At 49.8% G+C, this 24,600-nt stretch overlaps 1 protein-coding gene across 1 annotated transcript in view; it reads right to left on the reverse strand.

The window, feature by feature from the left end:
• Nucleotides 1–21,562: 21,562 nt before the first annotated feature.
• The window catches only part of PTCD3 (pentatricopeptide repeat domain 3), a 160,769-nt gene continuing 157,731 nt past the window's right edge, over nucleotides 21,563–24,600 (reverse strand). The window contains exons 23-24 of the mRNA XM_075346792.1: nucleotides 23,481–23,639; nucleotides 21,563–22,054 (exon numbers count right to left, since the gene is read on the reverse strand). Of these exons, the coding sequence (XP_075202907.1) occupies nucleotides 21,976–22,054; nucleotides 23,481–23,639 (238 nt within the window). The 3' untranslated portion in view covers nucleotides 21,563–21,975. The remainder of the gene's footprint in view (nucleotides 22,055–23,480; nucleotides 23,640–24,600) is intronic.

Consider the following 24,600-nt stretch of genomic DNA (forward strand, 5'->3'; position numbering starts at 1 on the left):
ATTAAACCATGCTCCTCATCATGCTGTTCACATTTTAACAGCATGAGACAAAGATGACACCCAACAATTGATCAGCAGGGCTGCGCCATTGCGAGTTTTCACGTAGGGTGTTCTCAGATGAGTGACCACTGAGCTTAGAGTGTCATCAGCAGGTTATAACAGAGAGAGACTGTAAGAGTCACAGAAAGGCAGAGAATTGAACGTCCTTTGGCCATATGCCACATTGTGATTGATGCTCTTCGGAACCAGATGATGAATGCCACACAACTCCAGGCACATTTACGGGAGGTGAGAGGCCCCCAAGTGTCACGTCAGACCATTCGAAACCGTTTACATCAGCGTGTTCTGCGTGCTAGACAACCTGCAAAGTACCTGACCGCTCCACCTGGCACAGGCGTCCGCTACGCTGGACGAGGGACCAGTGGGCTTCAGTGCTGGTCACCGATGAAAGTGGATGCATGCTGAGCAGAAATGATGCCCACCAACGATGTTGGAGACGTCAAGGAGAGCACTATGCATCAGCCACAGCTGTCACCAGATGAGCCTTTGGTGGTGATAGTAGTAGTGTGGGTCGGTGTGTGTAGTCAGTACATAACTGCCCTACACTGTGTGAATGATACAGTGACCGCTCCGACTTATGGAATAACATCATTAATCCAGTCATTGTGCCTCTACATGAGCAACACCGGCCTAATTACATCTTCATGGAGTACAATGCTCCAGCTCACCAAGGTCACATCATTAAGAAACAGCTGCTGGAGACTGGGAGGATGGGGCAGCTGCACTTTCTCCAGATCTGAACACCATAGAAAACCTATGGGATCAGCTGAGTCGCCGTGTAGAGGCCATAACGTTGTACCCCAGAACCTCAATGATCTGAGGGACGCCCTTCAGGAAGAGTGGGATGTCATGCCTCCGCAGACAATAACTCTACTTGTGACCAACAGGAGGCGTCGTTTTCAGCTGTGATTGATGCTCAAGACCACATGACAAGTTATTGAGACACTAATATTTTGGGGGTATACCCACCACTGGTGTTGTCTTTTGTTTCAATAGTTTGAGATTAGGAAATCACCATTGCTGCTTCTACTTTAAATGCCCGACTGTGATTATGAAATAGTTAAGTTTTACATGAATTTTGCCCAATGCCCAAATATCCCAAATTTTTCCCCTCACCCATGACAGCACCACGTGAGAGAGGGATCCGCCCAGCGCGGACAGGAAACCATTCTGAAATAAAAGGGCGGTACCTCTCCCCTTCGTCAGTTGGTTTCCTGACCTTGATGGGAGACCTTGTTCTGGAATACGGCGGTTAAAGTGGTCCCTCCCTAAATACGTTATTCTCTGAAAATCTCTCACGTGGTGCTGTCATGGGTGAGGGGAAAACACCTAGGTTACTTACCGGTAGCCGGTTTTTCCAGAACCCATGACAGCACCCATATAATCCCTCCCTTTTCATCCTTGGTGTGCACTATTCTGGGTGTACATGTGTGTGTTATAGTTGGTGATGGAGTTAAGTTCTAACGATTGTTGGAGGTCCTCTCAATTCTCGGTAATCAACTGACGAAGGGGAGAGGTACCGCCCTTTTATTTCAGAATGGTTTCCTGTCCTCGCTGGGCGGATCCCTCGCTCACGTGGTGCTGTCATGGGTTCTGGAAAAACTGGCTACCGGTAAGTAACCGTGGTGTTTTTTGTGAGTAGTGTCTACTACCCGATGGTCCACCTTCTCCATCTCCCTGGAGAGAGATCATTGTTTGGGATCAGAGCAGTGGAAAAGCTTTTTGTCAAGGAATCCAATTAACAAAACATAGTCTAATGCATACAATGATTTAAAATGGGTTGTCCAGGCAAAAAAAAAAAATAAATTCCCTACTATCCTCTGTAATGGTGTCTAATCCCTATTTTGGAGCGTGCTTCTGCAGTACCGGAGCCCATGTTATCCATGGAGCCAGATGAGGCCCATGTATTAATACTTGATCTGCCAGAAAGGCTGTGTCCTACACATATTACATAAGGTTATCGTCTTCCTTCTTCCTGACCAGACACATGATACATCAGCTGCCAAGCCGTGTGCCCAGAATAGGACCGGCAGGCCGGTTTTCTGCTTACCCCAGGCTGACATGCAAAGGATCAATAAAAAGTTACATAACTGTATATAAATTAGCTATAAATTAAATTGTAAAGTATTCCCAATGTACTCGTGTAACGAAGACTAAGGTATCATCAAAAGAAGGACCAATCTGTAAAGATAATTGAGAATCCTAAGAAAACTGACATAAAAGGTCATCGAAACTAATATAGTAAAAAAATAAAAAATAAATAATACTCTATTGAAATACATGTATAAACACAAGTAAAAAACATGCTGGCTTTACAATGTTGTTAGGGTGAACTCTTAGGCTGCTTTCACACCTCCGGTTTCTGCAATGCGGCACAATCCGGCACTTTGCAGGAAAATCGCAACCGTTTTTTCTTCGGCGCTCCATTGGGAGACCCAGACGATTGGGTGTATAGCTACTGCCTCCGGAGGCCACACAAAGCATTACACTAAAAAGTGTAAGGCCCCTCCCCTTCTGGCTATACACCTCCCGTGGGATCACGGGTTGCTCAGTTTTCAAGCTTTGTGCGAAGGAGGTCAGACATCCACGCATAGCTCCACTGTTTAGTCAGCAGTAGCTGCTGACTATATCGGATGGAAGAAAAGAGGGCCCATATAGGGTCCCCAGCATGCTCCCTTCTCTCCCCACTTGCGGTTTGTTATGGTTGAGGTACCCATTGCGGGTACGGAGGCTGGAGCCCACATGCTGCTTTCCTTCCACATCCCCCTAAGGGGCTCTGTGGAAGTGGGATCTTACCGGCCCCCAAACCCTGAGGCCGGGCTCCATCCACAGACCCAGAGACCCTGCTGGAGGAGCTGAGTACCGTCAGGGACAAGGCCCTGCAACATTCAGGTACTCTGTGTCCCCGCACAGACAGGCCACGCACACTCCAGACTTGCTGGGTGTGCTAGTGCGCCGGGGGCAGTAGCGCTGCGCGCTCGGGTTAGAGTCACTGCAGCTTAGCTGAGTGATTTTATGTGTTGGGAACTACCGCGCCGGCCGCTCCGGGAGCGGCGGCGCGGCTGGGACTTGTAGTGCGCCGGGGACTCGCACTGACCGCGCTTTTACGGCGGCAGCGCTCATAAATCTAGTCCCCGGCTTTTGCGGCCTAGCTCCGCTTCGTTCCCGCCCCCACCCTGTCAATCAGGGAAAGGGAGAGACGCTGTTCTATAGTCAGCGCCGAGGGCTGGAGTCTTATTTACATACTCCAGCCCTCTCACTGGGCACAGTGGGGACGCAAGTTTCCCGCTCTTGGTCTGAACACGCCCAGGGCCCGCCCCCCCCCTCCACAGGACGCCGGCAGCCATTCCTGCATGCAGTCTGGCTGGAGAACGGACACAGGCTCTGGGGGACTCAGACAAGGGGCTCTGGCGACCACACACCCGCGTTTATGCGGGCGGTAAGCTGCACATAAGTGCTGGCCCCACTAGTGCCACAGTGTTATTTGGTGCACTTTTTCCCTGTACCATATATATTTATATTGCACTGTACGGTCGCTTCTTGGCTTATACCCTATATTGCTGAGGAGACAACAACATGTCATCCGCAAAACGCAAGGGTGCCAAGGCACAGGCGGTATGCACTGCTTGTGTCGCATGTGGGGCTAATCTACCGGCAGGTTCCAATGACCCCCATTGTGTGCAATGTTCAATCCCTGTGCCACTTCGGCAGCCAGAGTCTATGGTAGTAGTGGCCCAGGCAGAGACGCCTGTGAACCCTGCCCCGGTGACGGGGACAGAATTTGCAATTTTTGCTGATAAGATGTCTGTGACTATGACAAAAATCCTGGAGACCTTGCAGTCCAGGCCAGTTACTCAGACCATGGACACTGCTGTGTCTATGCTCCCCGGTCCCCCTCAGTTGGAACTAATCCGTACTCCAAGGGGGTCCCAGGCATCACAGGCTGAAGACTCTGACTCGGATGACAGTCCCAGGCAGCCTAAGCGGGCTCGCTGGGAAAGACCCTCGACGTCATCACACTGGTCAGGGTCTCAGCGAGAAGAGTCTCTGTATGAGGAGACAGAGGTGGGTGATCAGGAGTCTAATCCTGACACCGCTCTCAATCTAGATACCCCTGATGGTGACGCAATGGTAAATGACCTTATAGCGGCCATCAATAGACTGTTGGATATTTCTCCCCCAGCCCCTTCAGCAGAGGAGGCAGCTGCACAGCAGGAGAAGTTCCATTTTCGGTATCCCAAGCGTAAATTGAGTACTTTTCTGGACCACTCTGACTTCAGAGAATCAGTCCAGAAACATCATGCTTATCCAGACAAGCGTTTCTCCAAACGTCTTAAGGATACACGTTATCCCTTTCCCCCTGACGTGGTCAAACGCTGGACCCAGTGTCCAAAGGTGGATCCCCCAATATCCAGGCTTGCGGCTAGATCCATAGTTGCAGTGGAGGATGGGGCTTCACTTAAAGATGCCAATGACAGACAGATGGACCTATGGTTGAAATCTGTCTATGAAGCTATCGGCGCGTCGTTTGCTCCAGCATTCGCGGCCGTGTGGGCACTCCAAGCTATTTCCGCTGGTCTGGCACAGGTGGACTCTATCATACGTCCAGCAGTGCCGCAAGTGGTGTCCTTAACTACGCAAATGTCTGCGTTTGCGACATATGCTATCAATGCGGTACTGGACTCTACGAGCCGTACCTCAATGGCGTCCGCCAACTCTGTGGTTTTGCGCAGAGCCTTGTGGTTAAAGGAATGGAAAGCAGATTCTGCTTCCAAGAAATGTTTAACCAGCTTGCCGCTATCTGGAGACAGACTGTTTGGTGAGCAATTGGCTGAAATCATTAAACAGTCCAAGGGTAAGGACTCCTCCTTACCCCAGCCCAGATCAAGCAAACCTCAACAGAGGAAGTGGCAGTCGAGGTTTCGGTCCTTTCGAGGCTCGGGCAAGCCCCAATTCTCCTCGTCCAAAGAGACTCAGAAGGAGCAAAGGAGCTCAGATGCCTGGCGGGCTCACTCACGCCCCAAGAAAGCAACCGGAGGACCCGCTTCCAAGCCGGCTGCCTCATGACTTTCGGCCTCCTCTCTCCGCATCCTCGGTCGGTGGCAGGCTCTCCCGCTTTTGCGACATTTGGCTGCCACAGGTCAAGGACCGGTGGGTAACAGACATTTTGTCTCACGGGTACAGGATAGAGTTCAGTTCTCGTCCTCCGCCTCGGTTCTTCAGAACTTCCCCACATCCCGACCGAGCAGATGCCCTTCTGCAGGCGGTGGGCTCTCTAAGAGCAGAAGGAGTGGTGATCCCTGTTCCTCTTCAGGAACAAGGGCAAGGTTTTTACTCCAATCTCTTTGTGGTGCCAAAAAAGGACGGCTCATTCCGTCCTGTTCTGGACCTAAAACTGCTCAACAAGCATGTGAACGCCAGGCGTTTCCGGATGGAATCCCTCCGCTCCGTCATTGCCTCAATGTCTCAAGGAGATTTCCTTGCATCAATAGACATCAAAGATGCTTATCTCCACGTGCCGATTGCTACAGAGCACCAACGCTTTCTATGTTTCGTGATAGGAGACGACCATCTACAATTCGTAGCTCTGCCATTTGGTCTGGCGACAGCCCCACGGGTTTTCACCAAGGTCATGGCGGCAGTGGTAGCAATCTTGCACTCTCAGGGACACTCGGTGATCCCTTACTTAGACGATCTGCTTGTCAAAGCACCCTCTCAAGAGGCATGCCAACTCAGCCTGAATGTTGCGCTGGAGACTCTCCAGACTTTCGGATGGATCATCAACTTTTCAAAGTCCAATCTGTCACCGACCCAATCACTAACGTATCTTGGCATGGAGTTTCATACTCTCTCAGCGATAGTGAAGCTTCCGCTGGACAAGCAGCGGTCACTACAGACAGGGGTGCAGTCTCTCCTTCAAGGTCAGTCGCACCCCTTAAGGCGCCTCATGCACTTCCTAGGGAAGATGGTGGCAGCAATGGAGGCAGTCCCGTTTGCGCAGTTTCATCTGCGCCCACTTCAGTGGGACATTCTCCGCCAATGGGACGGGAAGTCAACATCCCTGGACAAGGAAGTCTCCCTTTCCCAGACGACCAAGGACTCTTTGCAGTGGTGGCTTCTTCCCACCTCTTTATCACAGGGAAGATCCTTCCTACCCCCATCCTGGGCAGTAGTCACGACGGACGCGAGTCTGTCAGGGTGGGGAGCAGTTTTTCTCCACCACAGGGCTCAGGGTACGTGGACTCAGCAGGAGTCCACCCTTCAGATCAATGTTCTGGAAATCAGGGCAGTGTATCTGGCCCTACTAGCCTTCCAGCAGTGGCTGGAAGGAAAGCAGATCCGAATTCAGTCGGACAACTCCACAGCGGTGGCATACATCAACCACCAAGGAGGGACACGCAGTCGGCAAGCCTTCCAGGAAGTCCGGCGGATTCTGATGTGGGTGGAGGACAGAGCATCCACCATATCCGCGGTTCACATCCCGGGCGTGGAAAACTGGGAAGCAGAATTCCTCAGTCGCCAGGGTATGGACGCAGGGGAGTGGTCCCTTCACCCAGACGTGTTTCAGGAAATCTGTCACCGCTGGGGGGTGCCGGATGTCGACCTAATGGCGTCTCGGCACAACAACAAGGTCCCGACCTTCATGGCGCGGTCTCGCGATCAAAGAGCTCTGGCGGTAGACGCCTTGGTGCAAGATTGGTCGCAGTTCCGGCTCCCTTATGTGTTTCCACCTCTGGCACTCTTGCCCAGAGTGCTACGCAAGATCAGATCCGATTGCAGCCGCGTCATACTCGTCACCCCAGACTGGCCGAGGAGGTCGTGGTACCCGGATCTGTGGCATCTCACGGTCGGCCAACCGTGGGCACTACCAGACCGACCAGACTTATTGTCCCAAGGGCCGTTTTTCCATCGGAATTCTGCGGCCCTGAACCTGACTGTGTGGCCATTGAATCCTGGATCCTAGCGTCTTCAGGATTATCCCAAGGGGTCGTTGCCACCATGAGACAGGCTAGGAAGCCCACGTCTGCTAAGATCTACCACAGAACGTGGAAGATATTCTTATCCTGGTGCTCTGCTCAGGGAGTGTCTCCCTGGCCATTTGCATTGCCTACTTTTCTTTCTTTCCTGCAATCTGGGTTAGAAAAAGGTTTGTCGCTCGGCTCCCTTAAAGGGCAAGTCTCGGCGCTATCCGTCTTTTTTCAGAAGCGTCTAGCACGACTTTCTAAGGTGCGCACGTTCCTGCAGGGGGTCTGTCATATCGTACCCCCGTACAAGCGGCCGTTAGATCCATGGGATCTGAACAGGGTACTAGTTGCCCTCCAGAAGCCGCCCTTCGAGCCTCTGAGGGATGTTTCACTTTCTCGACTATCACAGAAAGTGGCTTTTCTGGTAGCGATCACATCTCTTCGGAGAGTGTCTGAGCTAGCAGCGCTGTCATCCAAGGCTCCTTTCCTGGTCTTCCACCAGGACAAGGTAGTGCTGCGCCCCATTCAGGAGTTTCTCCCTAAGGTGGTATCCTCTTTTCATCTAAATCAGGATATCTCCTTGCCTTCCTTTTGTCCTCATGCAGTTCATCGGTATGAGAAGGATTTACATTTGTTAGATCTGGTGAGAGCACTCAGAATCTACATTTCCCGCACGGCGCCCCTGCGCCGCTCCGATGCACTCTTTGTCCTTGTCGCTGGTAAGCGCAAAGGGTCGCAGGCTTCCAAAGCCACCCTGGCTCGATGGATCAAAGAACCAATTCTTGAAGCCTACCGTTCTACTGGGCTTCCGGTTCCTTCAGGGCTAAAGGCCCACTCAACCAGAGCCGTGGGTGCGTCCTGGGCATTACGACACCAGGCTACGGCTCAACAGGTGTGCCAGGCAGCTACCTGGTCGAGTCTGCACACTTTCACCAAACATTATCAGGTGCATACCTATGCTTCGGCGGACGCCAGCCTAGGTAGAACAGTCCTGCAGGCGGCAGTTGCCTCCCCGTAGGGGAGGGCTGTCTTTGCAGCTCTAACATGAGGTATTTCTTTACCCACCCAGGGACTGCTTTTGGACGTCCCAATCGTCTGGGTCTCCCAATGGAGCGCCGAAGAAGAAGGGAATTTTGTTACTTACCGTAAATTCCTTTTCTTCTAGCTCCTATTGGGAGACCCAGCACCCGCCCTGTTGTCCTTCGGGATTTTTGGTTTTTTCGGGTACACATGTTGTTCATGTTGAACGGTTTTCAGTTCTCCGATGTTACTCGGAGTGAATTTGTTTAAACCAGTTATTGGCTTTCCTCCTTCTTGCTTTAGCACTAAAACTGAGCAACCCGTGATCCCACGGGAGGTGTATAGCCAGAAGGGGAGGGGCCTTACACTTTTTAGTGTAATGCTTTGTGTGGCCTCCGGAGGCAGTAGCTATACACCCAATCGTCTGGGTCTCCCAATAGGAGCTAGAAGAAAAGGAATTTACGGTAAGTAACAAAATTCCCTTCTTTTTGCTGCCGGTTGCGATTTTCCTGCATAGACTTTAATTAGTGCCGCATTGTGCCGCATGGCCTTGCGTTCCGTCCGGTTTTTGCCGCATGCGGCAGATTTAGCCGATGCGGCGGCCGGATGGAACGTTGCCTGGCACGTTTTTTCGTGCGGCAAAAAAAACTGCATAGCGCCGCATTCGGCCGATGCGGCGCATTTTTCAATGCATGCCTATGGCGGCCAGATGCGGCAATAACCGCATCCGGCCGCCGCATGCGGTTTTTGCCACTGCGCATGCTCAGTAGCATGCCGCAAGCGGCAAAAAACGGACTGGCCGCAATGGAAAAACTTATGCAAAGGATGCGGTGTGTTCACCGCATCCGTTGCATAGCTTGCACAGCCGGATTGAGCCGCAGAGCTCAAGCCGGATGTGTGAAAGCAGCCTTAACCAGAGATCACTAGTTGCCTACTGCCTGGGCTAATTGGTGTAGACCAAGTGCATGGGTAAAGAAATCACACCAGATACAGTCGGATGTGAAATCTCTTCTTGATCATAGTAAAGATGGCACCGAACAGAGCGAGTACAGAGTATGCGTCCTCTTGATATAGGCTAGGGGCGTACACAAGTTCAGATATGCCCATTTAGTGGGACAGTTCATGGGCTAGCCAATGGGGAGATCTGTGTTGCTGTTGATGGGCAGGTCTGACTTCAGTGAATGAATCCATGGTGATGGGAGGAACGTCATCTGGTGGATCCATGCTGATGGTAAGGTCTGTGATGTCATCGGGGGCCATCTTGGGTTCCTCTGAAAACTGACTTATGTATAGAGAATTGATTTAATTGAACACACTTCTCACAGTGCTCTATGTCCAGAGGTTAATTAAGTATTTCATCTTATGGCTCTCCTCAACAATGTGAGTGTAATATTGGTTTTTATGACCTTTTTATTACACTGCTAGATTACACGCACGCAGCATAGCTGCCACAAAAATGACCAAAAAAACCCCTCCATGAACCCATGGGTGGTAAGATGATCTCATCCCACTGGTCTCCCACGAAAAGGAGCCCAGAAAGGCTGGTTTCACATCTCCGGTATTTTGCCGGAAGCCGGATCTGGCACAAATGCAGTACAGTTACATTCATTTACAATGGAAGCGCGACACCATGCGGACACATGCTTCATACACAACCGCATCTGTCCGCATGGTGTCGCGCTTCCATTGTAAATGAATGTAACTGTACTGCATTTGTGCCGGATCCGGCTTCCGGCAAAATACCGAAGATGTGAAACCAGCGTAAGTGCAGTTCTGGACCCAGCTTCAGCGCAGCAGGATCTGAGCCAAGTGGAGCTCGGCACAGCCATGGAACCGGCCATAGTGTGGGCTACAAGTTGTGCAAAGGAGTCTTGTAAAGGAATTTAGAGGGATGCAATAATTGAGAAGAGATCATGAATAGCCTTCTAAAGAGCCCTGGAACATATATCCTTGTTGACTCAAAACACCATGAAAGTAGGATCTAATGCAGAATCTGCTGCTGAAAAGGCCAATTTAGAGTAAGTATTAAGGCCCCGGCACACACAGAGATAAATCTCTGGCAGATCTGTGGTTGCAGTGAAATCATGGACATATTGTTCAATTTGTACACAGCCACAAACCTGGCACTGATTGTCCACAATTTCACTGCAACCACAGATCTGCCACAGATTTATCTCTGTGTGTGACAGCAGGGCCTTAAGTCTTTTTATTCAGTGGCTCATTGAGAGAAGCCGAATCAGAATGGGGCAAGTTGTAGCTCTAGTAAAAGGAGTTCCCTGTGAATTAATGGAGGGAGATATGAACCATTTAGTAACCAATTCCTTCTCAAAAAGGAAACTGTATCTCAATCCTCCTAGAAGGCATGTGCCTAGATAAAGAGGTGCGATTCTTGTACAAGACTGCCAAAGTTCTTCATGGTCAGGAAAGGGATCTGCTGCATGCAGTGCCCATAGAAGGAAACCAATTCCTAGTAAGGAGAAGTGGAGTTGTTCTTGACCAGGAAAATGTCCAGCGTTGTTCAAATAAGGCCTGGTCTAGAACCCTGCTCCGACTGGGTCAGAGATGTTCCCTGGGGATTTAGAATGAGTAGGGGGACAACGATCACATCTGCTCTGTCTGTGAAGTGCCCAATATGTAGAGATCCTTGTGAAAGTGTCTGTGGGCAGCTTCTCAAGAGGGAGCCAATTGGGCAAGAGAATACTTGGGTTGGCAAGCACATCAGAGAATCCAGGGGACTGTAGACCATAGATTGGGATTGGCTGGCCAGGTTTCCTATGGTCTATGTCAAAGGGGGATCTGAGCCGACCTGACTGGTTAAGTAATTACTCCGTACAGCGGGAACTTAGCTGACGGCATGGTAAATGTTTGTTGCAGTGAGAACAAACTAGAGGGTAGCCTAGGAGGTCTTCCCAGAAATAGGGCATGGTGCCTGGAAAGAACTCAAAACAGATCTAGAAGAGTGTCTACTGAAACGCAAGAAAGGTTAGAAGCCATCAAACCATGGATCTGTATCTCTCATATGGTGTCTGGACACTTCTTGAGGCTTGTGGACAGCAAAAGGGTCAGGTCAGGCTAAGAGAAACAGAATAGGTGCGTCAATAAATAATCTTAAAGGGAAGGTGCCATAAAAAAATTTTTTTTTCAATAACTGAAAAAATTTAAAGTATTCATGTTTTAATTTTTTTTATATATATTATCATTTGTTTTTAATTAGACAAAATATAATAAAAAAATATTTAAAAAGTTTGATATTTTCCACTGTGAAACACAAGAGGGAGCAGTTGCTGAAAACCAAGTGTCTAACTAGTTCACATTAGAACTGCGGTAAAAGTGGGTGGAATCTGCTCTCATGTGTGTGATGTCACCTCCCCTTCCCCTTCTAGGCATAAAAGGATAAGGGAGGATGAAGTTTAGGATCACAGTGCAGAGCCATTTTGTTGGTGACCACAAAGTGATCCTAATATGTGGAAAGTGTCACCGAGGACGGCTGGCAGCACAATGTTCCACTGTATAAATTGCCCCGATATACTGTGCCCCCATATTACTGCATCCCCTAGTGCTCTCTGTGCTCCCAGTGCTTTCTGTGCACCCAGCTTCCCTAGGTATCGCTATTCCCTCAGTGCTCTCTGTGGCCCGTGTCCCCCAGGTCTGGCTATGAGCCCAGTGTCTCCCAGTGCTCTGTGCCCCTCCAGCATCCACCACTGCTCTGTGCCCCCTGTGCTGAGCACAGAGCTGACAGGAGGAACTACCGGGAGCAGAAGTCTGAGCGCGGCGATCTGCAGCCTGAGCCTGGTATTTTGCTATAGATGAGAGGCTGTGATCACCGCTCTGCAGTCAGCGCATAGAGCGGTGACAGGTGGCGGAGGTCTGAGGTGAGTACATGCTAGGGAGAAGTGATGATTCCAGTGTGACATCTATAGTACAATACTTGCCTCACGGTGCAGATCGCCGCTCACTGCTGTGCTCAGGGGGAAAGTGGAATACACAGCATATGCTATGAGCTCCACAGAGATGGCGGCGATATCCTCCCAGAGCTGTGATCAGGACAGCCCCACAGGATATGTCCAGGTCACAGCAGGAAGCTGCTACAATACAGGAGGTAAGGGCTGATAGTCGGCCCCCGATCCTGTGCACACGGGCTGCTGTATTTGAAATTCAAGATGGCAGCCCCCAGTTTTTAAGTAAAAATAGAATAAAAAAAAACCCAACTAAATAAACTATGAATTAAGTTTTGTATTAAAATTAATTGATTCCATAATCACCATTAATACAAAAATTAAAAACCGCAATACCTTCCCTTTAAGGCCTGGAAGGAAAACCCAGGTGAATAACACAAAAAAGAGCTTACAGAAGGGGAAGAAACCTGCGCTCTGACCTCCTCTAAGTTGGATCGGAAGCTCAGGGTATTTGATTAAAGACTGAGTTCTACCCACAAGTAAAGACGGCGCCTCATTTATGCTGCACAGTGACATGAGAAACGGTAAAAAAATGCAGCCATAAGGGCTACGAAACAGAAGTCCAGGGAAAAGCAGGGCCTAAGGTGAAAAAAAACAGAGACCCTCAGGGACCACACCCTATCCAGAACTGGGAAATATAGAATTGGGAATAGGAAGATTATTATCGCCTGTCATTTTTGGGCATCTGTAAAGTCACCGTGAAGTAGCTCTGGTCATAGTAGCCTGGCACACAGGAACAGGGCAGCAGAGGTATATGGACAGAACCAGGATCAGGTATAGCCTATAACTGGCAACTGGAAGCAAGGAGCTACCAGTTAACCCTAGAACGCATACCTGGGGCCTCGCAGGCCTGCTAGTTTACTTGTTTTCTATTGTAGATTTCTATGGTTGCGCGTTCTAGGGTTAATAAAGTGACAATCCCGCCAAAGCTAGCAGAAGAGCGGTAATGAGAAAACTAAGTTCAGGAATTAACCCTCTAGCACCCTGCTTGGATGGCACTACCTAGTGGCAGGGTGTATAGCCCTTATCCGGTGACCCTCAATACTACCGTAGTAATGAGAAAGTGTTCTGTTGGATTTTATCTTTTGTGCCTTTTATTCTAGGAATGTATTATCAATGATTTAGTGATAAACCTCAATGAACCACAATTAGCTATGAGGGTAGCTCATTGAAGAAGCCATCTTAAATTCAGAATTTCCAGTCTGAATTTGTGCCGAAACAACAACTTCTTTATACAGGGTGGTCCAAAAGTAGGTGGACAGTATGTGTAATAGGGTTATCAAACATGGTGTAAAGTGTAACAGACTCAGTTGCCCTTAGCAACCAATCAGATTCCACCTTTCATTCTTCACAGACTCTTTGGAAAATGAAAGGTGGAATCTGATTGGTTGCTAAGGGCAACTGAGTCAGTTTCACTTTACACCATGTTTGATAATCCTATTACACATACTGTCCACCTACTTTTGGACCACCCTAGTTGATAAAAAAAAAATAAAAAATCCTTCTTTATTGATCAAGGATGCTGCGATGTCCAAAACGCGTCTTTTTGTATGGTCAGCACCATGTCATATTGATGGCTATTTTAATGGCATTTCAATAAAGAAAGAAAGATATATATTTTTTTTTTAACAACTGGACTGGATGCTGGATTCTTTTCTCTACTTGGATTTAGGAGTGGCTTCCCTTCCGTGCACCGTCCTTGATTGTCTCCGCTGGGTGAGCTGGAATTTCCTGTTTTTGGACCACCCTGTATGTTGCCAGTGATCTATGTCATCTTCGGTTAGGACAGATCAGAAGCAGCACTCCAAATAACACGTATGACTGGCTGTAAGGCTGTGTGCGCACACAGCTGGGTTTTTTTACGCGTTTTGGCCACTAAATGCACAAACGCATAAAAAAAGGACCCGCGGCAAAAAAACTGCACGTTTTGGTGCGTTTTTGATCTCTGCGTTTTTCCAATGCATTGCATGGGGGGTAGGGGGTGGTGGAGACGCAGAAAAACACAGGAAAGATTTGACATGTTTAAAAACGCAGCTTAAAAAAAAAAAGTTGTGTGCGGGCAGCAAAAATGAAAACTCATAGGCTTTGCTGGGGAAGCAAAGTCATGCAGTTTTGAGTCCAAAAACGCACCGGAAAAATGCACTGTGAGCACGTAGCCTAAGACAACTTGCTGCAGCAGACTCCTTTCCCTGCCATTCACAAGGACAAAAGATACCTAGGGCTCGGCCCCCTTCAGTCTAAAGGCCACGTCTCACTAAGCGACATTGCTAGCGACATCGCTGCTGAGTCACAGGATTTGTGACGCAACAGCGATCTTGCTAGCGATGTCGCTGTGTGTGACATCCAGCAACAACCTGGCCCCTGCTGTGACGTCGCCGGTTGTTGCTGAATGTCCTGGACCATTTTTTAGTTTTTGCTCTCCCGCTGTGAAGCACACATCGCTGTGTGTGACAGCGAGAAACCAACGAGCTGAATGTGCAGGGAGCCGGCTTCTGGCAGCCTGCGGTAAGCTGTAACCAAGGTAAATATCGGGTAACCAAGCAAAGTGCTTAGCTTGGTTACCCGATATTTACCTTAGTTACTAGCGTACGCCACTCTCAGGCTGCCAGTGCCGGTTCCTGCTCCCTGCACATCGGGTAAATAAGCAAAGCGGTTTGCTTATTAACCCGATGTGTACTCTGGCTACGAGTGCAGGGAGCCAGTGCTAAGCGGTGTGCGCTGGTAACCAAGGTAAATATCGGGTAACCAAGCGCTTGGTTACCCGATATTTACCTTAGTTACCAAGCGCAGCATCGCTTCCACGCATCGCTAGTGGCAGGGGGCTGGTTACTGGTGAGATCTGCCTTTTTGACAGCTCACCAGCGACCATGTAGCGACGCTCCAGCGATCCCTGCCAGGTCAGATCGCTGGTGGGATCGCTGGAGAGTCGCTTAGTGTGACGGTACCTTAAGGTGGAACTCATCCACAGATTATCCCTGCTCTTCCCTGTGGGATATTTACAAACCGGATTGCATCAGGATCATCTAGAGAATGTTGCAGATAGGGTCCCCCTCCATTCTGCTGGGTTTATGTGGCAAATCCTCAGCAAATCCTTTTCAGGTCTTCCACTTGTCAACATGGCTGTCTACACAATTCTACATCCGAGCGCAGCACAAATACTGGCTCTGTAATGGCTGAGGTTTACTGAACAACAGCCTTGGAGACCTCCGCCCGTACAGTTAATTTTTTGACCATCCTATTCAAGGTTGCAGGGCATAGCCACTAAGTTACTGCTGGCTTTTCAGGTTTTCTATACCTCCTTCTGCTGAGGCTTTTTTTTCCTCCAGGCAGAATCTCTTCTTTTTGTTGACGCAAATCAAAACGGAATTTCTGACGCCTCATTGGGGGACACAGGACCATGGGTGTTATTGCTGCCTATCCATAGGAGGACACTAAGTAGATGCAAAAGCATAGCTCCTCCTCTGCAGTATACACCCCCTGGCCGGGCCAGGCAACCTCAGTTTAAGCTTAGTGTCTGTAGGAGGCACTTCCTTTCAAGGTTTGTTATTTTTTGAGGGCGACTGTTTCCTTTTGGGACTGATCTCCCACTACCATCAACGGGCGGGAATGTGAAGCGTTGCCTACACGTACCCCCTCCCGCGACGCTGGATCCTGGGCTGGACGACGGGTTCCACAGACACAGATTTTCCAAAGCCCAGGGTAGAGGCCTGTGCCCTATAGCCCAATTCCTCAGCCCCTCTCTGCAGGCTCTGAAATGAAGATGGCACTGATTCCTCAGCCCCTCTCCAGGCTCTGAGATGAAGATGGCACTGATTCCTCAGCCCCTCTTTGCAGGCTCTGAGATGAATATGACAACGACACAGCAAGCTGGCTCTGCTATTTTCACTGCCTGGAAAGCAGTGTTTTTAAGGTGAGATCCCCCCTGACTGGTTTCCCAGACAAAGGGAGAAAGGACGCTGCAGAAGGCTCCCAGGCCATTTACAGTATTTATGTGCAAGGAGCAAGGATCCTGCACACACAGTGTTAACTTTCTCTAGCTTGTTGGCTGGGGGGAAGTTCTGCTGTTTGCAGAAAGTCTTGCAGATAACTTCCCGGTGGCAGGGGGAGGACCCAGGGCTCAGGGACTCACGCTGTGTATTATCTGCTCTGTTTATTTGCTCCAGCAAAAGCCTGCTGGTAACCACCGCCGACAAGCTGTGTGCTGACTGTAGAGAGAGGGAGGAAAACTCAGAAGCTCCCTTCCCGCCGTTTTTTTACTACCCACAGCAGGGGGGAACACTGACTCATCTTCCCGCTCTTTTAGCGCTAAGCCCCGCCCCCCATAATAAGCCACCCCCCCAGGGAAGCGTGCAAGATCTTCTTAGAGCTTAAGCCTTCCTGAGGACAGGGTCATCGGCTGATTCTGGTGAGGTGCTTGCTATCAATTGTAGCTCTGCTGAGCATTGCTCCCCCTCCTGGCATACTCCTATTAAGAACATGCAGAATTCAAAAGGCACTAAGAGGGCTAAGGCTCACATAGTCTATTATTCAGCCTGCACTGCCTGCCACGTTGAGCTACCACATAAACACACCTCTTCTCTCTGTGAATCCTGTGCCCCTATAGCCCTCCAAGACCCCCCCTGCCACCACCGCCGCAACCATCAGCCCAGAGCCTAGGGCTCCTAGCCCACCGGAATGGGCAGTTTCTGTCCCAATCCATGGAAAAACTGTCACAGAACCTGGTGTTGGCTATGCAATGTCATCCTCCACACCCTTCTGGGTCCCTGGACGGAACGCAGCCTGAGGATACCCCTATGGAGGATCCTTCTGAGGTAATCCGGGCACATGCTTCCCGGTTGCAGGGATCAGGAAAAGGGCACACGGCCGGGTGTCTCCAGCGGGCTCTCCCTCGGGAGCACACAGGGCACGCTCTCCCACACGCTCCACGGCTTCTGAAGAGCTGGAGGAGAGAGAATGCTGTTTGTACCAGGAGGATTCCTTGGTTTCATCACCCCCAGATGATCAAACTGCAATAGACTCCCTTATAGCAGCAATCAACCAAACTCTGCATGTGGAGGATCCCCCATCCACTACCACTGACCATGCGGTCTCCTTTAAGAGGGCAAGGAAACCCCAAAAGGTTTTCGCTGATCACCCAGAGTTTCAGGATATCCTCACAAAGCAAAGGGAGAAGCCTGACAGGCGCTTCGGTAACCGAAAACTCATGGAGTCCCGGTACCCTTTTGCCTCACCTGCCCCTAAGGGCTGGGCCGATCCGCCCTCGGTCGACCCCCCCGGTCTCCCGCCTTACCACAAAGACACTCCTGTCTTTACCCGATGGTTCTTCCATTAAGGACCCGACAGACAGACAGGTGGAGCACCTCGCCCGCTCTGCTTTTGAGGCTGCGGGTTCCTCCCTCTCGCCCTCCTTTGCCTCTGTGTGGGTCGCAAAGGCGATCTCGGTCTTGGCAGAATCCCTTAACACTTCGCTTGAGGAATCCCAGTTCACTCACAACTTCACAGAGGTAACAGCTCAAATTGCCGCTGCGGCGGAGTACCTCATCCAGGCCTCCATGGACGCTGCTACCTGCGCAGCATTTGCTGCCTCAAATACCATAGCCATCCGTAGAGTTCTCTGGCTCCGACAATGACGAGCGGACTCTGCCTACAAGAAGTCTCTCACGGGCCTTCCTTTTTTTCCAGACCGATTGGCGAACGTCTGGACAAGCTCATTTCTGACGCCACGGGAGGAAAGAGTACCTCCCTCCCCCAGCTGAAGTCCAGGACGTCCTTCACCAGACGTCCACAGTCCTCGTCTTGCTCCTTTCGGAACTCATTTGGTTGGTCGACATCCCGTGCTGTCCCCACCACCAGCCGCGGACTACGCAGGGACCGACCTTCTCAGCTCTCCCCGAAACCCACTTCGTCATGGCAGCCTAGACCGAAACAGTCCAGGACTAGGGAGTCTCGGCCACGACGTTTTCCCCCCTCATGACTCCTTTGGCGCCCCGGAAGACACACTCATTGTAGGAGGTCGACTGCGGCTCTTTCAACACATCTGGGCTGCTGCCTCAGACGACAAATGGGTGCGAGACCTTGTGACTTCCGGTTACCACATAGAATTTCGGACCCGACCCCCGAGTCGGTTCTTTCTCTCAAACCCCCCAAAGACTCAAAAACGACGCAAAGCTTTTTTCTCAGCAATCCACTCGCTCCAAACAGCAGGAGTGATAATACCTGTCCCAGTCGACGAGAAGTTCGGGGTTTTTTATTCCAACCTCTTTGTGGTCCCCAAAAAGGATGGGTCAGTTCGACCCATCCTGGACCTCAAACACCTAAACAAACATGTGCACGTACGGAGTCGCCCCAGATCACCAAAAGTTCCTCCGCTTCGCAATTCAGGACTCCCACTTTCAATTCGTAGCTCTTCCCTTCGGCCTTGCCACCGCACCAAGGGTCTTCACCAAAGTCATGGTGGCCGCCATGAGCGTCCTTCACGCCAGGGGAGTAGTCGTTCTCCCTTACTTGGACGACCTCCTCATCAAGGCCCTCTCCTTCCGCGACTGCTCAACCAGCGTACAAATCACTGTGGACACCCTTTCCCGCTTAGGGTGGCTAGTGAATCTGGACAAATCATCCCCGATCCCATCGCGATCCATCACCTTCCTGGGCATGTCCCTGGACACCCGTCGGGGCTTGATCCTTCTCCCTCAGGACAAGGCGTTTGCTCTTCAACGAGCCGTACGCTGCCTTCTACGTCCTCCGTCTCGCTCCATTCGATTCAGCATGAAAGTGCTCGGCAGGATGGTGGCGGCTATGGAAGCAGTACCCTTTGCTCAACTGCACCTCCGCCCACTGCAGCTAGCCCTTCTAGCGGCCTGGGACAAGAGCCCCTTCTCCCTGGACAGACATCTTCACCTGACGCCTTCAGTCAGGTACGCACTCCGCTGGTGGCTTCGGTCCTCATCCCTATCGAAGGGGAGATCTTTTCTCCCAGTGAACTGGCTGGTCCTGACCACGGACGCCAGCCTCCTAGGCTGGGGAGCAGTGTACCTGCACCACACTGCTCAAGGACGTTGGACGCCCCAGGAGTCCTTCCTCCCCATCAACATCCTGGAACTCCGCATGATCTTCCTCGCGCTCAGAGCGTTCAGCCCTCTGCTAGCGGGTCGTCAGATTCGAGTCCAATCGGACAATGCGACAGCTGTAGCCTATATCAATCGGCAGGGGGGCACCCGCAGCAAAGCGGCTTATCTCGAGGCCCACAAGATCCTCAGCTGGCCCGAATCGACGGGATCAGTGATATCAGCGGTACACATACCGGGGGTAGAGAACTGGACAGCAGACTTCCTGAGTCGCCAAGGCCTGGCTGCCGGAGAATGGTCACTCCACGCAGATGTGTTTCTACACATCTGCACTCGCTGGGGCACACCAGACATGGACCTAATTGCCTCAAGGTTGAATGCAAAAGGTACCCACGTTCATAGCCAGGTCACGCGACCCACAGTCCATCGGCGTGAATGCTCTAGTCTGCTCCTGGCACCACTTCCGCCTGCCTTACATATTTCCACCTCTACCCCTGCTGCCGCGGGTAATCAGGAAGATCAAGGCAGAGGGAGTCCCGGTGATACTGATAGCACCGGACTGGCCCAGGCGCGCCTGGTACGCCGAATTAGTTCAAATGCTCACAGACGCACCGTGGCACCTTCCAGACATCCCAGACTTGCTGACCCAAGGGCCCATTTCCCATCAGAACTCCAGAGCCCTGAAGCTGACGGCATGGCCATTGAGACCTGGATATTAACAAGAGCGGGATTCTCCCCCGCGGTTATTGCCACCATGATCAGCGCCCGAAAGCCTGCTTCATCCCGTATTTATCACTGTACGTGGAAAATCTTCCTTTCATGGTGCAGGGAATCTAACGTCCAGCCTATGCCTCTGGCCATCTCCAGAATTCTCGATTTTCTACAGTCTGGTTTGTAAGCGGGGTTGGCTCTCAGTTCCCTTAAAGGGCAGGTTTCAGCGCTCTCAATCTTCTACCAATGCCGCCTCGCTCAAAAACCGCAAGTCAAGACCTTCCTCCAGGGCGTTTCCCATCTAGTTCCCCCGTACAAACGGCCGCTGGAACCATGGGACCTCAACCTCGTTCTGGACGGTCTCCAGAGGTCTCCCTTTGAACCTCTCAAGGAATCCTCCCTTGCTCTTCTGTCCTGGAAGGTAACATTCTTAGTGGCAATTACGTCCATCAGTTTCGGAGCTGGTAGCACTCTCTTGCCGCGAGCCTTTTCTGATCTTTCACCAGGACAAGGTGGTTCTGCGCCCCCTTCCGGATTTCCTTCCAAAGGTTCTTACCCCGTTTCATTTGAACGAGGACATTGTTCTGCCTTCCTTTTGTCCATACCCAGTTCATAGGGTGGAAAGGTCTCTGCATTCGTTAGACCTCGTCAGAGCTCTCAGATATTACATATCCAGGACAGCCCCCTTTAGGAAAACGGACTCTTTGTTCGTCATTTCTGAGTGGCCTAAGAAGGGACAGGCAGCTTCAAAAGGCGACGCTGGCTCGCTTTATTCGCTCTGTGATCCAGGAAGTCTACCGCTTGCAACTTAAGCCCATTCCTAGTGGGCTGCGGGCTCATTCCACGCGAGCAGTTGGCGCTTCGTGGGCCATTCGGCATCAGGCTTCAGTGGAACAGGTGTGTAGGGCTGCGACCTGGTCTAGCCTACATACGTTTTCAAAGCATTACAGAGTCCATACCCAGGTTTCAGCTGAGGCAAATCTGGGTAGGAAAATTCTGCAAACGGCAGTAGAGCACCTCTCTCAGTAGGCGCTCAAGGCTGTCCGGGACTGGTTCCTAGTCCTTGGGTTATGTTGTCTTCTTTTATGTTTCCCACCCATGGACTGCTTTAGGACATCCCATGGTCCTGTGTCCCCCCAATGAGGCGTCAGAGAAACGGATTTTCTCTCCAACAGAGGAACATGAGAAAAAAAGGGTCATAACCAAATAAGGTACTGAGAGAACCAAGGCCCAACAGGGCAACAGGGTGGGTGCTGTGTCCCCCAATGATGGCTAAGAGAAAACGATTTTACGGTGAGTACACAAAAATCCCCAACTCTGAGGACAGTTTTTTCCAGCAGGACAATGCGCCATGCCACACAGCTAGGTCAATCAATGTGTGGATGGAGGACCACCACATTAAAACCCTGTCATGGCCAGCCCAATCTCTAGACCTGAACCTCGTTAAAAACCTCTGGAATATAATCAAGAGGAAGATGGATATTCAAAAGCCATAAAACAAGGAAGACCTGCTTACATTTTTGCACCAGGAGTGGCATAAGGTCACCCAAAATAAGTGTGAAAGACTGGTGGAAAGCAGCCAAGATGCATGAAAGCTGTGATTAAAAGTCATGGTTATTCCACAAAATATTGATTTCTGACTCTTCCCGAGATAAAACATTATTAGTATTGTGGTTTCTAAATGATTATGAACTTGTTTTCTTTGCATTATTTGGCTGAAAGCAATGCATTGTTTTCTTATTTTGATTATTTCTCGTTTTAAGAAAATACAAAATTTATTGCTTGGAAATTCTTTCTTTTGCCCCATTCCTAGTTTTAGTTACTGTACCCTTCATAATAGGTGGGTACTTAAACAGTTTCCTTCCAGTAGCTGCAGTAAAAGTTTACATTGAGTCCAAAATATGGGTGCAGACATTGTTCTGTAGTTTACAGAATTGTGAATGCAGCTCTGGAGTAGAATACTCAGCAAGATAAGTGTTTATGTCAATTTTCAGAATGAATGCACATAGATGCACATGCTGTACCCGGAGTATTGCGAAGACAGAAAAATAAACCCCTCCAGAATAAATTTATTGTAAGTTGTCTAATGAATAGATAACGACTGCACTTAAAATGGTGAACATTTAGTAAAGATTCTTCTTCCCTCTTCATTTATCCGAAGCGCAGAGGACGGCGGCTCCACAATCCAGTACTATAACCCTAATCATGGTCGCTGTCACTGCTGCTGCTACTGCTGCTGCTGGTTCCGCTGCTCTGGGTCAGGTCCTGTAAACTTATCCTGTAAGAGAACAGAATACAAAGCTTTCATTCACTGTGGATCTGGCATAGATCACATACAGACGGCTTTACCTGGCTGCATCTCACAGGGAGGAGTATGCCAGGTGACCATCTAAACCAGGAGGCTCAAGCTCGGCTGGGTATATGGGCTGCACATTTAAAAAAAATAATTTGGGAGGGCCACATCGAGTGTGGGCATAGTGACATTTTTATTGGTACCATAATTTTTTTTTCTCTACACCTCTGTTTTTTGAGTATATTAAGTAATATAGTTTTACAATTAGCACAATATGGCAATTTCGGCCAACAGTTTTTAGTAATGTATCCCATCCTGGTTCCTGTTCTTGAAGTAATGTTCCCAGCCTGGTCCCCATTTTATAGTGATGTGCCCATCCTTGTTACCTTGTACAAATGTGTCCCATCTTTGTCCCCATCCTGTAGTAATGTGCCCCATCCTGTAGTAATGTGCCCAACTGTGTCCCCTTTTACTAATGTGCCCCACCTTTGTCCCCATCCTGTAGTAATGTGCACATCCTTGTCACCATCCTGTAGTAATTTGCCCATCCTTGTCCCCTTTTACAAATGTCCCATCCTTGTCCACATCCTGTAGTAATGTGCCCCACCTTTGTCCCCATCCTATAGTAATGTGCCCTACCTTTGTCCCCATTCTGTAGTAATGTGCACATCCTTGTCCCCTTTTACTAATGTGCCCTTGCAGGTCCTCTTCTTGTACTAATGTCCCCTTTACTGTTCCTCCTCTTGTAGCAATATCCCATCCTGGTCCCCTATGGTGCCATTAAAACACACACACACACTTCTCACCTGTCCTCCGTTCCCTTGGCATCCTCTTCCCTTTGCTTCTTGTAGCCCTCAGGCACGATGAATCCCCCTTGAAAAACGCAGATGCTTTCAGCGCTTCATCTTAAATTCAGATGAACACTTTGCCACCGCCGTGCAGAACCATGCTCTCTCTGCACTATTTCAATGGCAGCTGCCGGCCAATCAGAGGCAAGCAGGTGACATCATATGTATCAGCTGTTTGCCTCTGATTGGCCAGCGACTGCCATTGGAGTAGTACAGAGAGTGCTGAAATAAAACTGACGGCTGCGGGCCCTAAACAGACAGCGATCGTCAAGGGGGGCACGTGCCTGCAGACTGCAAGAAGCAGCCAGAGGGGCCGCATGCGGCCCATGTGTTTAAGACCTCTGAACTAAACATACTGAAAGCTCCACATCGCTAAGGATCAGTGACACCTATTTATCACTATACTGAGCACTATATGGACCTATACTGTGAATTCCAACCTTGCCCCATCAAAGAAAAGAATTTGGCCTCACATCCTGTGAACACATATTTAGCAAAGGGAGAGGCTGTGTCATTGCAAGCCCAGCTTTCACTATAGGTGTCTTTATTAGTGCATGTGTTACCTCTGTTCCTCTGTCAGGGTGAAGTCATCCAGCACTCTCTGAGCGATCTGCGCCGTGTCCGGAAGGCTGAAGCTGACGGCTAGATGTACCAGATCCACGGCCACAGCTCTGCTCCCTGCAGCTTTTGCGCCATCTAACAGCTCAGTGATTACATTGGATCTGGAAAATAAAAGATACCATTATAAACCGCAAAGGACAACGAGAACTAGACCGAATAGGCCCGATCTACAAGTGCTGCTGCTGCGCGGATAGGACTCAATGGAAGCCAAAATCCTTTTCTATGGCAGAATCCTATCCCCAATCTCACATTGGCTCCATGTTTAGTTGAGTTGGAATGGGATGTGCAAATCAATTCATACCATTGGCCACTGTTTGGGAGTGGGAGAACTGCCTCTGTGAGAGAATAGAATCCATTTTATTCTCATTGTGTCCATCTTGTCATATAACTAATCAGGTCATAGGGGTCAGCTAACACTGACGGGCGGGAAAGTTTCACATTTCCGTTCATGCCCCTACAGCTCTTATTATTGGTTCAAAGCTTTTCCTTTGTCCATATATAAACTGGTCACATGTACTAATAAAAGAAGAATTCTTTGAGTACACCATACTAAGCATGCGTGCTGTATTGATTTTCCCGAGTGCTTGTAAAAAAATCTTATTCATTTGTAGTTCAAGAGGCATAGAAGGGGTGCATTTTGCTCAGAAGAGGTGCATTTTGCTCACAGAACTTTGTGCTGAAAGTCCCAGGACAGAGTGCATTATACAATCCCGATCTTGAGTGAGAATCGATCCTTTAGAAAAAGTAAAGCTAAAAGCTGCAGCGTAAAGGTAAGAAGCTTGTCTTGGATCTTCCGATTAGCTGGATTGGCCCAACGTCATCTTCGTAGTGTAACGTTGCGCCAGGCCAGCTAATAAAAAAAAAGCAGTGGTCACCACTAGGTAAAAGGCGGTGCCTACTTCTTCCACCCAGCGGACACAGACATGTCATGGTAGATGGAATTCGCACCAACTTTAATGCTTAGTGCTACAAACTTATTGTGACTTCTGCCATATTTAAAGCTTTTATATTCCTCCTCTAAATGTCAATAAACTGATAGCTCAGTACGGAAAAACTACAATA

This window comes from Anomaloglossus baeobatrachus, chromosome 1, assembly GCF_048569485.1.
Source record: "Anomaloglossus baeobatrachus isolate aAnoBae1 chromosome 1, aAnoBae1.hap1, whole genome shotgun sequence".
Lineage (NCBI taxonomy): Eukaryota > Metazoa > Chordata > Amphibia > Anura > Aromobatidae > Anomaloglossus > Anomaloglossus baeobatrachus.